Source organism: Asterias amurensis, chromosome 4 (genome assembly GCF_032118995.1).
Source record: "Asterias amurensis chromosome 4, ASM3211899v1".
In the NCBI taxonomy this organism is placed as follows: Eukaryota; Metazoa; Echinodermata; class Asteroidea; order Forcipulatida; family Asteriidae; genus Asterias; species Asterias amurensis.
The window spans coordinates 624677-640353 of record NC_092651.1 but is presented as its reverse complement, the minus strand read 5'-3'; the positions used below and the strand labels follow the sequence as shown (position 1 = coordinate 640353).

General features: G+C 37.4%; 1 protein-coding gene across 1 annotated transcript; it reads right to left on the bottom strand.

Moving 5' to 3' along the window:
- Window positions 1-544: 544 nt before the first annotated feature.
- Window positions 545-15677, bottom strand: LOC139936659 (progesterone-induced-blocking factor 1-like). Its single transcript, XM_071931520.1, has 16 exons — window positions 15285-15677; window positions 12547-12789; window positions 10866-10985; window positions 10027-10160; window positions 9489-9597; window positions 8844-9025; window positions 7955-8080; window positions 7408-7506; window positions 6864-7029; window positions 5982-6132; window positions 5356-5446; window positions 4831-4933; window positions 4253-4383; window positions 3394-3478; window positions 2679-2879; window positions 545-1945 (listed from the first exon to the last, which is right to left on the bottom strand). Exons 1-16 carry the CDS (start codon window positions 15612-15614, stop codon window positions 1850-1852), a joined length of 2367 nt encoding a protein of 788 aa, XP_071787621.1. The 5' UTR covers window positions 15615-15677; the 3' UTR covers window positions 545-1849.

The following is a 15677-nucleotide window of genomic DNA, read 5'->3' as shown; positions in this document are numbered from 1 at the left end:
ACAGTACTGACGGTTATTACCATCCTTTTAATTAAATCGTCAACACACACGTACAGAAACAAGAAACACGAATAGCGCCCTCAGCGACCATTCAGTTCATGGACTTAAAAAGTTTGCTAGTAGGATTTTCAAAAGGCTGTTTTCTTGTTCTCCCTCATTCTTGTTTTCTTCCCAATTGGTACACCTTCTTCATTTATAAATGGTAAACAAAACAACAGATTTAGTAATTTGGCAGCCAATTTGGTTGTTGGGCGAGTGTTCTGACCCTGATGCCGACTAGCTCTACAAAATAGGCCTACAGCCCCAAAAACCCTTGCCGAAAAAACCTTTAAATGGAGATATAAATCTGATTAACAAAGAGCATTTATATTTATGAATGCCCCCGGGATGGAAACAATAACACAACAAGTGATGGGCACCATTTATATAAATACTTTGCAATTCTCATTAAAAAGGTGCTACAAGTACAACAATTTTTTGAAAGTATATTTCATATTTTTTAATATCATTAAATTTATAATTAATTTTATAAATTGTAGTCAATTTCAGGAAGCATTTTCTATGCTTTGTTTGAAGCATATTTTACACAAGGCTTTGTTTCAAAAATCATAACCAGACAAAAAACTTTTTATAAACCACCAGGGAATTCGGAAGCTGACTGGGTATTTTTTTGCTCTAATGATTTGGGGGTTGAACAAAGGAAAATTGACCTGAACCAACAACCTATGGTTTGCGCAATATGTTTGAGCAAAGACATTGACAAATTAGGGAGATCCCCAACAAGGGGCTAGATATAGCTCAGTTGGCACTGGACACTATTGGTAATTACTCAAAATAACCGTAGCATAAAAACTTACTTGGTAACGAGCAATGGAGAGCTGTTGATAGTATAAAGAATTGTGAGAAACGATTCCCTCTAAAGCAGCGTAGTTTTTGGGAAGAAGAAATTTCTCACTAAAATATTTGAATTGAATTTGAGACCTCAGCTGAGCTATTCAAGCATCTGAAAGCACACAACTTGTGCAACCAGGGTGTTTTTTCTTGGATTATTCTCTCGCAACTTTGACGACCAATTGAGTTCAAATTTTCACAGGTTTGTTATTTTATGCATTATGTTAAGATAGCGTAAGTGAGAAGACTGGTCTTTAACAATTACCAAAGGTGTCCAGTGCCTTTAAATCAAACATTGCTGGTTCAAAATATTGTTCCAGTCAATTTGTCTTTGTTCAATTCAAAATAAATATAAAACAACAGACAGAAAACAAGAAAATATTCCTTCATACCTAGAACTTGAATCAAAGCTAATATTGATTGCACATGCATTCAAAGCCTTGGGAGGGTGGGGGGGGGGGCTAAGTTTAATATAACCCCCGATGAAAGTAGTAAGTTCTGGAAATGTGATGACAACAATGGGAAACAATGGGAAACAATGATTTAGTAATGGGGTGTATTCGGGAGGTCTTTGGTATCGCATCAGAAAGTATTGCTCAGTTGTGACAGTTCTCAGAGGTTTTATCAAGTACATCAAAAAGCACAGTAAAAGTGAAATGATAACACAACAGACCAATCAAAATAGTAAAGAACACAATAATTATTTAAGCAAACAGCACACAATAATTATACAAAAGCAGAACATGATGAGGAGGGCAACTAGATGAGCAAAAATAATGACTGAATAGAAGAGGAGCATGCAGGGGAATAATCAACTTGGGACAACAACTGGATGAATCAGCAAAGAACAACTTATGTGGGTCAAGAACAACAAATGTAAATACAATTACTGTTCTTTGGAAGCATGTTGATGTTAATGTTTTTGTTCAGTGGAGACAGGCATCTCTGGAAGGTTCCATCATGTCCCTGTTGCATAGACAGTAGAGTAACGACTTTGCTGAGCTGCATTCTGTTCCTTCAGCTTATTATACCACCGTGGAGGATCTGTAGATGTCTGTGCACAGAATAAACAAAAGCAAAAAAGGAAAATCAAAATAGTTAATCTTTCTATTATCCAATCTAGTATAGGAATTGCAGACAGATAAAATGTTGACCGATCTTTCCTAAAAAGAGAACCACACTCAAATCTATTTGTTTTTTAAAGAGTATTAGAGTAGTACGGTAATCTTTCTAGTAAAACTAAATGAAGTACTAAATTTCTCTTGTTAATCCCTTGAATGATGTTAAGTATACCTCCACACAATGCGCATCAACCATGTCCACCATTTTTGGGAGTCAATTCCCTTGCAGGCCTGGACATACACGCATACCACAGAGGCAATGGCTTCGTTGCCCCTTGTCTTGGCCTTGGTGCCCTTCAAGACCAAGTTTAAGATTTTCCAATGGAAGTGCCCTTTGCATAATGAAAATGGCCTGGCCCTTTCCAAATGTTCAAAGATGAATATCCAGACCTGCCTCTGTGTACATTTTGACTTGAATGGCGACATATAGCTGTGCTGCGCATTGTGCATAAGAGGTCAATACCTGGGCCACATTTCATAACGCTGTTAAGCAGAAAATGCTGCTTGACAGATTTTGTTGCTAAGCAAAAACTTTGCGTGCACCAGTCACACAATTAAAAACTAAATGTAGTTTTGGTCGGTGGTTCTGTTTAAGCAATACTTTTATGTGCTAAGCAAGTTTTATGCTTACAGGCTTTATGAATTTGGAATCTGAAGTGTACTTACAAAGATTGTTGGAGCTGGTTTACTGATATCTCCAATGTCTGCCTTGCTGTGTCTTGTTGTTTGTTTGCTCGTAGATGCATACGCCCTCCTTGTAGGACTGGATAGTTTCTCAATATGTACTGCACCAGGATATGAACTAGAGACACCAGGATGCTGGCGCTGGCTGATATTCAACACAACTTGTTTCATAACTGCCATTTCCTGAACATAAGACATGAGTTATAGGATACTGAGTTATATTGTCACTGTTTTCACAAAAAGCCTCAAAGGTGTGTATAGATGGATTACATATAGCGTCACCGACCACCATATTTAAACAAAAACAATGGAAAAGTGCACGTGTGTACGTACTACGCACAACTCTCGGCCAGTAACAGCCTTTCACGCGAGCACGTTTCATCACAGATGGTGGTCAGTGACGTCATGTGCAATCCATCTATATCTCCATATTTCCATTTTCAATAAGAGCCACAGAGCACACTATACATTGTGACAGAAGCGAGTAGATGTAGAACAGATAATTTGAAGAGCGCAAATTGATCATGGTAACATGCGTTTCAGATGGGCATAATAAGCAAGTCATTTCAAATTGCAAACAGTGGCTTTAGTACTGCAGATTTGCAGTTTCAAGCACACAAAAACAACTTTTTGACAGTACCATTTTGCGTTGACAGTGATAGTTGTAACGGCAGAAGAAATGAGAATATAGATTTACCTCTCTCTGGTTTAAAAGTCTCTCAAGATCAGCTGACATCTGATTCCTGGATTGATGTAACTCATTCCTTTCTTCCTTCAATCGTCTGCAATAAGAAACCAATAAAACCAGAATGATATAAATATATAATAGATGTTTAATTTGCATCGGGGATAAAGAATATTAATTTTGGTTTTTACTCATACACCGATGTGTGTGAACACTGTATACTCAGTACTTCCCCGAGTCCTGTGAAAAAATATCACAGGCATATTACTCGGGTGGGATTCGAACCCACGACCCTTGCAATTCTAGAGCAGTGTCTTACCAACTAGACTACCGAGGTTGCCCGGCAGCTAGAGGCAGTTCGAATCCTATGTTTTGGCAGCGGGTACCGCAACGATATAATAGATGTTAAATTTGCATCGGGGATAAAGAATATTAATTTTGGTTTTTACCCATTCACCGATGTTATGGTTTTTACCCATACACCGATGTGTGTAAGCACTGTATACTCCAGTACTTTTGTGGAATTGAATACAAATTCAACAAGGAAATCAAAAAATTAAATTGATTAAACCTCTTAAAAGGCACATGAGAAACGGCTCTTTCTGAGGTAACATAGTTTTTGAGAAAGAGGTAATATTTCACTCAAATAATAAAAGACTTCAGGCCTGAAGGCTTTTACAATGCATCTGAAAGCACACAAATTTGTGCGACAAAGGTGTTTTTTCTTTCATTATTCTATTGCAACTTTGATGACCCATTGAGCACAAATTTTCACAGGTTTGTTATTTTACGCATATGTTGGAAGTGAGACGACTGGTCAAGTACCAAAGGTGTCCAGTGCCTATAATGACAATTGTAAGTTGTTTCTTACCTAATATCTTCTTCTACAGTTGCAATATGACTCTTATGTTTCTGTATCTGTTTATCTCTACTGCGTATACTCTCTATTAGATAGTTATATGGCTGCTGGGCTTGATCTAGCAGTGATGTGGCGCCGGACAACTGGAAAACAAACAAAGTCCAATATTCAATTCAACATTGGCACTTTCCATATCAAAGTGGTACAATATCATAAGAAATAATAATAAAGACTTGTAATGCGCACATATCCACCCTACTGGGTATTCAAGGCGCAGTAAAACCCATAACAAAAACAAATCGACACAGCAAAATTAGCCTTTGAAAACCTGTAATATAAGACATGTTTTGAGAAGAGATTTGAATGTTGTGGTACGAAGACAAGATCTAAGACTAAGTGGAACTTGATCAAAGATTCCTTGACGGAGTGTAAACTTGAAGTAGTTCAGAAATACAGTGGAGAGCTTTGCCGTTAAGTGCTTTGTGGTTAATGAGAATCAGCTTGAAGATGATTCATTGAGAGATGCTAGTGAAGTTGTTTCAGAATGGGAGTGATAGAACAGGATTTGAAATGAATATCTTGATCTGTACCTCTTCTCCAAGTTGATGCATTTGTGTCTTGCTACTATCTAACTCCTTCTTCAATGATGTGTTGATTCTTTCTAGCTGGAGTACACGTCTTGCCAAATGAACACTGAACAAATGGAAACACTTCAGATGTTTGAAAAATATTACCGATATGCAACCAAAGTGAATCATTACTGAGTTCATCAAAAACACATTTTCTTTAAGATTTATTGTACCACTGACATCCAATATGACGTGCCTCGCATCTGCTGCTTCTTCATATTAACGACATGTCTTAGTCGAGCGGTAGAGAAACCTGAACTCAAGTTCTGGGCCCAATTTCATAAACCATGTAACCTAGAACATTTATCATGGAAGAGTAGGGGTTATCCCCATTGATTCTAGTGTACATAGCACAGGTTTACAGGTTTCCTCATCAGGTTTGTGAGCCACAGTGATTACGGTCACTAAAGAGGCATGCTTGTTTTCATTACCAGAAATATATGATACTAATAATAACAACAATAATAATGTGAATGTAAGCGTTACCTGTGTTGAAGCCTTCGTTTAGCTGTAGATGGAACATTAGCACCATAACCATAAGAGAATAACACCCTCTCTGCCTCCTCGCCATTCACATCTACAATATCCAGAAGAGAAAACTTGTCTTATTAGTGACAGAGCCAGAATTTTTTAATGCATATACATTTTGTCTTTGTTTTTTTTATATAAAGTTAAGTTAGCCCCATCACACCTCGTTCTCGTACAATCTGAAAAATATAGCTGAACGATCTTAAACTGTGTGCAAACAGAGTGGACGTAGTAACAACTTGTTAGGTCTGTTTTTGAACTTCACAGACAGGCTCGGACGGGTTTAATCAGGAATGGTGCTCCAGAACTTTGACCCTGCCCAAAATCCCGTCCTTCAATTGGACGGAGTAGCAATGTTCTTTAACCGAGAAGAGCATACTACAAACAGAATTGCAGTACTCGGATCATACTAGGGACGTGGATTTGGATCAAACTAGGGTCACATTTGATATGTTCTAGCCAGACCAAACCCGATTTTTTTTTTCAGAGGGGTTTGAACGTTTTGTGAACTAGTTTGGTGTGAAACACTTTGGGATACCTTTCCAACTAATAGTAAATTAGTCAGTATTGGAAGTGTTACTTACTCTCTGCTGCTTGCATAACAACATCATCTAACTCTGTCTCCAACTTCTCATAGATATCTAGCTTAGCTCGGAGCTCAGATACCTGAGCTTCTAGTTCAGTAGCTTTGCGGTCAGAAGATGTCTGTATGCTGTAATATTCCTTGGTTAAAACCTACGGTTCAATTCAGACAAAAATAGAGAAACTATAAACAACAAACGTGTGAATCAAACTACAAATAGCTACAGAATGATAAGCAATAAAACCATTGACTATGAAGCTCAAACAATGCCCTCACTGAGGTCATAGAATGACCTATCATTGGTAGACTGGTCCCATCCCCCTCACTGAGGTCATAGAATGACCTATCATTGGAGACTGGTCCCCTGTCTTTCTAGGCAAGGATAAAGACAGGTACTTGCTTTTCAGAACCAGTGATTTCATTGGATACAATGATTTCATTGGATAAACATGCAGTGACATAAGCTTTACATATCTGTGTTTTGATTGGTCCGAGGTGATGTGAGTGCAGCTGACAAACATCACCTCGGACCAATCAAAACACAGATATGGAGAGCTTACTTTCAGTCGTCTGCATGTAGTGTCCACATATGTATTATGTAAAGTAAATGATTATGTACTTGCATGTAATGTTGGTATGTAGGATTTGACTGGGAATCACAAAGGTGATTATAGACGAGGATTGACCTAGGCTAGAGGCCAAACTCAGTGCAATTCACCAGCCTCGAAGTGTGATATAAGATGTTCAGGCTGTATTATTTGCTGAATGATGTTCATGGTGTGTTTAGGTGTGCATGTTTCCATTGTTTTCACCTCAGTGATGGAAGCCTACATATGTATATGCAAGTGTCTATTACAAGAAATAAACAAAGGTTTTGAATTACCTGTATTTTCTTGCGGTGTTTCTCTAACTCCACTTGCGTCTTCTCTAAGTTCTGAAGTGCCTCTTCATGAAGCATGTGTGCTCTCTCAGCTTCAAACTTCTGCATCCGAGCCTCTCCAAGTAGCTCGGATGTCTTAGTGTCTGATGTCATCTGGAGTTGCCGCAAGCTGCACACAAACAAATCATTTTATGATGTCTTTGATAAGAACCATTACTTGTCTGGTCAATTTACAGGTGGTGATTCTATGAACCTAAGAACAGTACATAAGGAAAGGTAATACAGAGAGGCCAACAACAGATAAAGCTCAATTCCAATAAAGTGACTTTGTCTTTGAGAAATTATAAAACAGGGGTGCGTTTTGGCGGCGGTAACCCAAAACTGTTTCGGTTGTTGGTCGTTGGTTCTGCTGTTCAGACTGTTCAGACTGAACGATAACCGAGTTGTGAGCTCGGTTACCATTTTGCTTATGATGTCAGAAACAATTATTGGTTACAGCCGCCAAAACGCACCCCAGCACTTTTAAAGTCAATCGAAATTTACTTACTCAGTAAGAAGTTGTTCATACTTGGCGCTGCATTCCTTTTCCGCAGCCACAGCTCTCTCCTTCTCTGACAGTGCGGTATCACGATTTTCACGAAGACTCCTGAGCAACAAAACAAAAGGACAAAATCATGTTTCAAAACGTTCTCCCTTCAGCATACATGTATGTTGCTCATGAAACAAATCATATTTGATATACAATGACCAACCCTAACCAAGGCATTGAACTGTATGGTGCTGAATCTAACATGACCCAAATTCATAGCGATGCTTAACAGCTGATTTTGTGCTTACTGTACGATTTCCATCCACTAGCGATGCTATTACCATAAGCCCACAAAAAGGCATGCTAACCATACAGTGCTCACTGAACAAACATGAATGATGTCAAAATGCAAATACATGGTGAGCTTGCAAGATGGCAGCCTAATTTTCTTGCTTACCTGTGAAATACGCTTACACCTTGGCAAACTTTTCTGCTACAGTAAGCACAAAAAGCAGCACTATTCAATTGGTTAAATTGAATTAGAAAGAGTTTGAATAAAACCCACCTGTTTTCTCTTTCAAACATGTCCCTCGTAGTAGTCCTCAGTTTGTCTACCTCAGTGTCAGTCCGAAGTCGAATTGCTTCCAATTCTTGACGCAGTTTGCTTTCATACTCAGCCTTGTATTGATCCCTGAATCAAATCAATCATAAGATAAAGAGGTTAAGTCTGATACACTGTCATCTTGTTTACTTTCATAAACTCTTCCTCAGCCCCAAGGAATCCATGGCATCTGGCTCCAGCGAAACTCACTTGGCCTTTTGGGCTATAAGGCTTGACCGACTAAGACCTGGTTACGGACTATGAAGACTCCTGATGCAAAGGTGGGGTTTCAGAGATGAACAAACAGCTTGTAAGTGCAGCGAGAAACAGACAATGGACACCTGCTAGTCTGCCCACTCCTGCCAGAGCCTTGCACCCAGGACGACCTGGAAGCCATGAGCAGCCATGCCAGAGCCTGAGTGGAGCACTGGACCAGACTTATGTGTAGTGACCCAATAATGTTATTAACTGAGCTTTCTTTCCAAATCCACAAGAAGAAAGTTTACAACATACACAATGAGTTGGGAATATAAATGTACAAGAAGCTTGGAAGTGGAGGGGTTTCATGAGAAGCAAGCTTGTCGAGTATGACCCCCTGTAATATGCTGATTGTGGATGGAGTACGTCAGAAGTACGAGGGACCAAATCCACAATTAGCATATAGGTTCAACAAACAACAAACATTAGTACAAATGAAGGCAGCAAAGGATAAATTAGGACATTAATGACAAAGGTAGATAAACAGTAAATGCTTTAGAACAAGGAATTAAATAAAGCATATCAAGTGACTGTAAATCAAGAAGTCTGATAAGTAAAATGGACAAGTAAGAAAATAAGAAGAAAACTTGTTTACCTTGACTCTACATATTTCTCATACAACTCTTCTCTTGATCTCTTAGCATTCTCTAGATCTGTTGATGTGTCTTTAAGACGACTATCAGAATGATCATACTTGCTGGTTACATCATTCAGTTGCCTCTGAAGGTAATCTTTATCTTGTCTTAGAAGGGAAAGTTCCTGATTAATTGTTGATAGCTAAAAACAAACATAAAAACAAAGATATATATAATCGATAATGCAGTGTTGTAACCAAGTCATTTTTGCTGAAGTCAAGTCAAGTCACAAGTCACATAATGTCCACAAGTTGACAAGAACATGCACTCGCAAACATGAGGCAGCATCATTGCGAAGACTCAATTTTGCCACATTTACTTTTAACAATAGTTACATAGTCGTAAAATCAAATGAATTCAAGTCATTTGTAAACTCTCAAGTCTTTTTTTGCGCAAGTCAAGTTTCAAGTCATTTTCCCTCAAGTCAAGTCAGTTCGCAATTCAGTGAAATTGGTGACTCGAGTCTGACTCGAACCCAAGTCATCGATTCGAGTCGACTACACTGCAGTAATGTAATGCAGACATCAACAGTTCAAGATTGAAAGCTAAAGTCCCCTCACTCCAAGAAATAGACAAGGAGAGAACCAAGATGAATAATGACAAACCTGTTTAACGATATCTTCCTTCTCACTCAGACAGTTTTTATAAGCTACATCCATGTAAGTATGTTGTTTCTTCAGCTCCATGTAATCATGCTCTAAGCGATCTCTCTCACTACATTCAAAAACGATAAAACTACAATCAAACATTGGTTTGATGACATTTCATGACATTTAAATGTACTTCCAACTGCCAAATGGTAAAACACATGGTGACCAGTCTGGAATCACTCCAAGTGGTTCTACTGAATAGTTAAATTTGAAAAAACTTCCCAGTTCATTTAAAGTATGGACCAGTGAAAAAAGTCACGGACCAGTAAAATGAAATGCTAACTGGTCCTGCTGGCCAGTCTTAAAAATAGTTAACGAAAAAAACCTGACGTCATCTAGCATTATGATACTTCACAGTTTCCTTATTTGCGTTATGTTTAGGATTTTTTTTATATCAAGATCAGGTATGTCATTCACTTGCAAAAAAGAGTTTGCTGTTTATATTATGTTATCTACACAGCGTGTCCATGGTCTCTTAGACTAAGTGTTTTACCTTTTGACTCTGTCGTAATTCTCTCTTTTGTAATCACTTTGCTGAATGGAGGATTTAGTCTCTGCAAGGTCAAGGGTCAATCTCTGGCACTTTCCTTCTAACTCGCTTCTTGTCTTGTGCTCCAACGCGAACTTCTATTTACCATAAACAAATATTACAAAACTTGAGTGATAATAATAATAACAAGATAACAAGACATTCTTATCAGTACTGATTCTTATAGAGTCCACTTCAGTTCTGGGAGAACTCACAATGCGCTTACAAACAATACATCTACAACAAGATACAAGTGTTATCTACAAATTACTTCACGATTGAAGATTACAAACCAAATTGAGCAAACAGGTAGGATTCGAGGTGTATTTGAAAAGATCCGGGTTCGGCTGAGAATGGAGGGTAGCAGGAAGAGAGTTCCAAAGAGTAGGTGAGCCAAAGGCAAAGGTTCTTAATTTGTTGTTCAATATGGGGGTACGGGTACTTGTAGGAGAGGGGGAGACGAGGATCTGAGGGACCTTGTCAGAGTATAAAGTGTAACCAGTTCGGAAATTTAATGAGGGGAGAGGCCATGGACAGCATCGAAAAGTGAGGAGCATGACAAGTGTCAATGAGAAGGTATTATACCAGGGCCCAATTCAATAAAACCTGCAAGCACAAAAACATGCTAAGCACAGAAAAGTATTGCTAAACAGAGACATGTTACTAACCAAGATTACATTAAGTTTACATTGTTGTGACTGGTGCCCCACAAAACTTTGCTTAGCAAAGAAATATGTTAAGCAGTATTTTAACAGCTTTATGAATTTGGACCCTGCTTGCAATGAAGAGCTTGATGAACTTGCCTGTTGTAATTGTGATAGGTCCTCTTTGTATGAATTGACTTGTTGCTCCAGGGTGCTGTTCCAACCTCTAAGATCAGTCAATTCAATCTGTAGAGGGCGCACTTTATCAAACAATTTCAGCTGGAAACGGAAATGTAAAAGTAAATGTTAATGAAAAACTGTGAACAAAAGAGTTAACATCACCGAGGCAAGCAACAAAATAAAATAATTGCATATAAAGGGATAACTTGGATCTGGCTGTTCAGTGTAATGTACAACTTTAGAAAAGTATCTTTTAATTATTGTGAAATTAATATTGAAGATATTAAACTTTACAGGAACTTATTATATCATTCAAGCCCAACCTTTGAGAAAGTTTACCTGAGCCAGATTATACCAAAAGTACAAATGTTTATAAAAAGCTCACTTTATACGCGATATTTGTACAAGTTTTGTTACTTCTATCATTCCCATAAGCTTAGTATAACCTTGACATTTCAGTGTACTTCCCTATTGTATCTAGAGTGGGCAGTCATGCATTACTACAAAAAACACAACTTTACTAAGCATTGCAAAACTTGTACGCCCATTGATACTACGTGTAAGCAAAACACAAACCCAAAACATTCACATGACAGAAAAGGTATCATAAAATCACCATTCCTACAGCTTCTTAATAAATCCTGAATTTATGGCACAAATCAAATACTCACAGTTGAAACAACCCGCAGTTTCCCCCCTGTATATCTTCAGTCTACATTTACAGTGCATACAAAATCTTACATGGGTGACTTGCCCCAGCAGGAAGTCAATCTTTATGGAGCTTTGTGTAATAACATAAACTTCCTCTCAGAAAAAAAGTATATGTTTCTCTGTTGGATACTTTCATTTTTATTTCATACATGGTTTAAGTTTTTATTTGTGGAAGTTTTGTATTAAACTTGATTCTGAAAATATTTAATTGTATTGTAAGCTGTGTTGTATATTTATTGACCAAACCAAATCAAATCATGACTTGATTGCATCGTTTTTTCATAAGGGTTTATAGCCACCCAATAAATGATACTTTAAACAAACTTACATAACCAATTTCTCATGCAATGTCCATTCTTGCAAATTAATTATAAACAAATCAAGGGTTAAGTACAACAAAACAGAATGATAAACAAGGACTTAGTTCTAACACAAGGACTCAGTAAACAGTAAAAACCTTTCCTAAAGCAAGTAATTAGGACTAAATTTGTACCCACTTCTTTAATTATTAAAGACAGTAAAAACTAACACAACATCAAAAACACTTAGAGCATCTAGTTTAAGGCGCTGGATACATTACTGCTGGTAATTACTCAAAATAATTATTTGCATAAAACTTACTTGGTAACGAGCAATGGAGAGCTGATGATAGTATAAAACATTGTGAGAAACGACTCCCTCTGAAGTAACATAGTTTTTGAGAAGGTAATTTCTCACTCAAATATTAAATGACTTCAGGCCTGAAGCCTTTTTAGGTGTTTTTCTTTCATTATTCTCTTTCAACTTCGATGACCAATTGGGTCCAACTTTTCAAAGCTTGTTATATTATAATGCATGTGAGAAAACCGGTCTTTGACAATTACCAAAGGTGTCCAGTGCCTTTAATACAAACTTGATACTGCTTCGATTTAAAATCACATAAATCACTCAAAACTTGGGAAAAACTTACTGCCACATAATCCCGTAACGAAAGTTCCTCCTCAGACCGTGCCCTCAACTCCATGTAGTCAGTCTCCGTCAACTCCAAGTCACGTAAGACGCTTCGTACATCACCTGCTCGCTGCTGTAGTTCAGCATTAGTTCTCTCTAGTTGTTGTTGGCGCTTAGCAATGTTTTCTAGCTCAGATTGTAAATGTTGCTGACGATGACGTGAATCTTGCTTATGAATGTTAAGCTGGGCCTCTAGGTTTGCCTGAAAAATAAATTCAAAATGATGAATAATCTCATAAATATTTAAAGCCATTATACACTTTTGGCACAGAAAAAAAAAAAAAAAGTTCACAGATTCACATTTACAAAAATCTTTTTAGCCTTCGAGAAAGACTCTGCTAGGGTCGAACATCAGGCCATTAACTAACTATTTTTTGCATTTATACTCTCGGTCCATTTGGTTGGTAAGTTAAGGTCCAGTGATGCCAACTTACTTGCCGTTCCACCTTCCAGGTTGAAAACCTATGGGGATAGAAGTTTCTCGGAACTTACCTCTTTAGTCAAGCCTACCATTAATTTTTCCCTTGGTCATATTTTAGCGCAGTGAATAGTTTTTTAGATACCAGCGCTTTATAAGATTTATTATTATTAAGTTGTTTGCAACAGCTAATTCTATTTTCTCAGATTTACAAATAACTTACAGGGTTTACAGATTTACAAATAACTTACAGGGTTTACAGAAGGTAATGGTGAAAGACTTCTCTAGAAATATTATTCCATGAAATGCTTTACTTTTCGAGAAAACATTTAAACAATTATCAATTCTCGTTGTCGAGAATTACGGATTTATTTTAAACACAATGTCATGACAGGGTGAAACATGCAGAAACAAGGGTGGGTTTTCCCCGTTATTTTCTCCCGACTCCGATGACCGATTGAGCATAAATTTTGACAGGTTTGTTATTTTTTATATCAGTTGTGATACACGAAGTGTGGGCCTTTGGACAATACTGTTTACCGAAAGTGTCCAATGGCTTTAACCTTAAGACAATTCCAATATTTAAATTCCTTGGCAAGTATGGCTGTACTGTTTTATTTATTGCATTGTGTGTTGGGGGCCTGGAATCTGAATACATTGGATGCATTGCACATAGGAATGGGTGGGTACTCTTTTATTTACTTTGCCCAATGCATCACAATTTCATCTATTTGGACAACATCGAATATTTATGGTTTTGAGGTGAAACCGACTTATTTCAATGTCAAGGTTTTTTTTCTACATTGTATATGTTACAGATTCATGTATTTCAAATATCATTATTCTAAAAGAGAAAATCTATCTCATTTGTCTTTGTGCTAATGGTAAATTTAGATATTTGAAATGTATAAAACACTAGACTCACAGTCATCATTTGAACGTATCTTTTTGTTACAAATATTAGTGACTAGTAGTCACTACCAACTATTACTCAATAGACCTTATGCACATGACATCATTTCAGTACGGCGCCCTCGCCTTGAGGTCAAAAGGAGGTTGTTCATTGGCCAATCTATGTCGTTTTTTTTTGTTTCGTCACCGTTCGACCTAAAAGATGGCAGCTGAATGACGTCAATGCATTTAAGGTCTATTGAAAAAACACAAGACCGCCAGATTTGTCTGGTGATGAGTTTACAGGCTAATAAAATCAGTGTCAAATTCAACCTACTGCACTGCTCTGTAATTTTATGTGACATTTTTCTGACAGTGTTTTACACTTTTTAAACTTCAAGCATTTTACATAAACTGTTCACCCCCCTGTCGTTCAAGTGTGAAAGGTTGGAAGTTTTATTTTTAAAACCATTTTTCAACTAACAATATAAAATATCTACAATAATTACAACATAAAATATTTAAAACAAAACAATGATCATATCGCATACAACTTGAAAAAATTGCCCTAATTTGTCAATGATGTGGCATAATTATTTTGAGTTATTTAGATGTAGGCCTCAAGAGGCTACTCCTAGAACTATTTCGGTTTTGTCCGGCTATCGTCTCCCGGAGGCGGAGACGATAGACGGACGAAACCGAAATAGTTCTAGGAGTAAGCCTAGGCTTAATTCTTTACATGGATCAACATAAATTGGTCATGTGAGAAGTAGTTTAATTATTTATTATGTAGTTAAAACGGATAACTTTCCGTATGGCGCCACCACTTGTTCACCCTTTTTTACAAAAAGGGATATCTCATTGAGGTAAATTAGATACTATATTATTTCGAATTAAAAAGTGGTGGCGCCATACGGAAACTTTTCTGTTAAAACATTACAAAGTTTAAATCACTAGCCTAGATGTACAATGATTCATAAAGTCTAAGTATAAGTATTAAAATAAATGTAATGTGTTCTGGTGTGTCATGTGCTAAAGTAATATAATAATAACAGTCAATGAAACCTCCTCCCACAACAGCGCCAGCACAGGAGCTCGATTTCATAAAGCTATATTAATTAGCGAAAAACTCTGCTTGAAAAGTGTCTTTGCTAAGTTGCTAAGCAAAAATTGAGTGGGGCACCAGTCACAACAACATATACTAAAGTAATTTTGGCTGCCAACCTGTTTCTGGTGGTAAGCCGTCGAGCTTAGCACTTTTTGGTGCTTCGTACTAATTAATATTCAGCGCTTGCATGAACAAATTGGGCCAAGCATTTAAAATGATAAAAAGTGCCACCCACGACTAGCCTATTATTAATTATTATATTTTATTAACATTACGGTACCTGTAAGATGTGTTTTTGATGAGATATGTCTGCCAGACGTTCCTCCAGCTCCTCCACTTTGCCAGCATTCTCCGTCTTCAAATTGTCGATAATGAGGTTTTTCTGAGAGAGTTCAATCTTCATCAATTGGAGATCATGTATCATTTGTTTTCGCTCAATCAGTTGTTTGGTCACTTTGACTTGTCTTTGCTTGTGAATTCCTCTACGGTCTTTTCTCCTCTCTGTTTCAGACTCGTCCTCTGCCGATATTGACAAATCAGTCGCCAGAGAGGTGCTAATATCACCCGTCTCTAATTCACTCATCATACTGGATATATCTTCGTGTTCCATGGCGATATTTCAGTGTTTTTAAGTCAGAAAACTATTTTCACGGACGTTTTTGTACGACCCGCC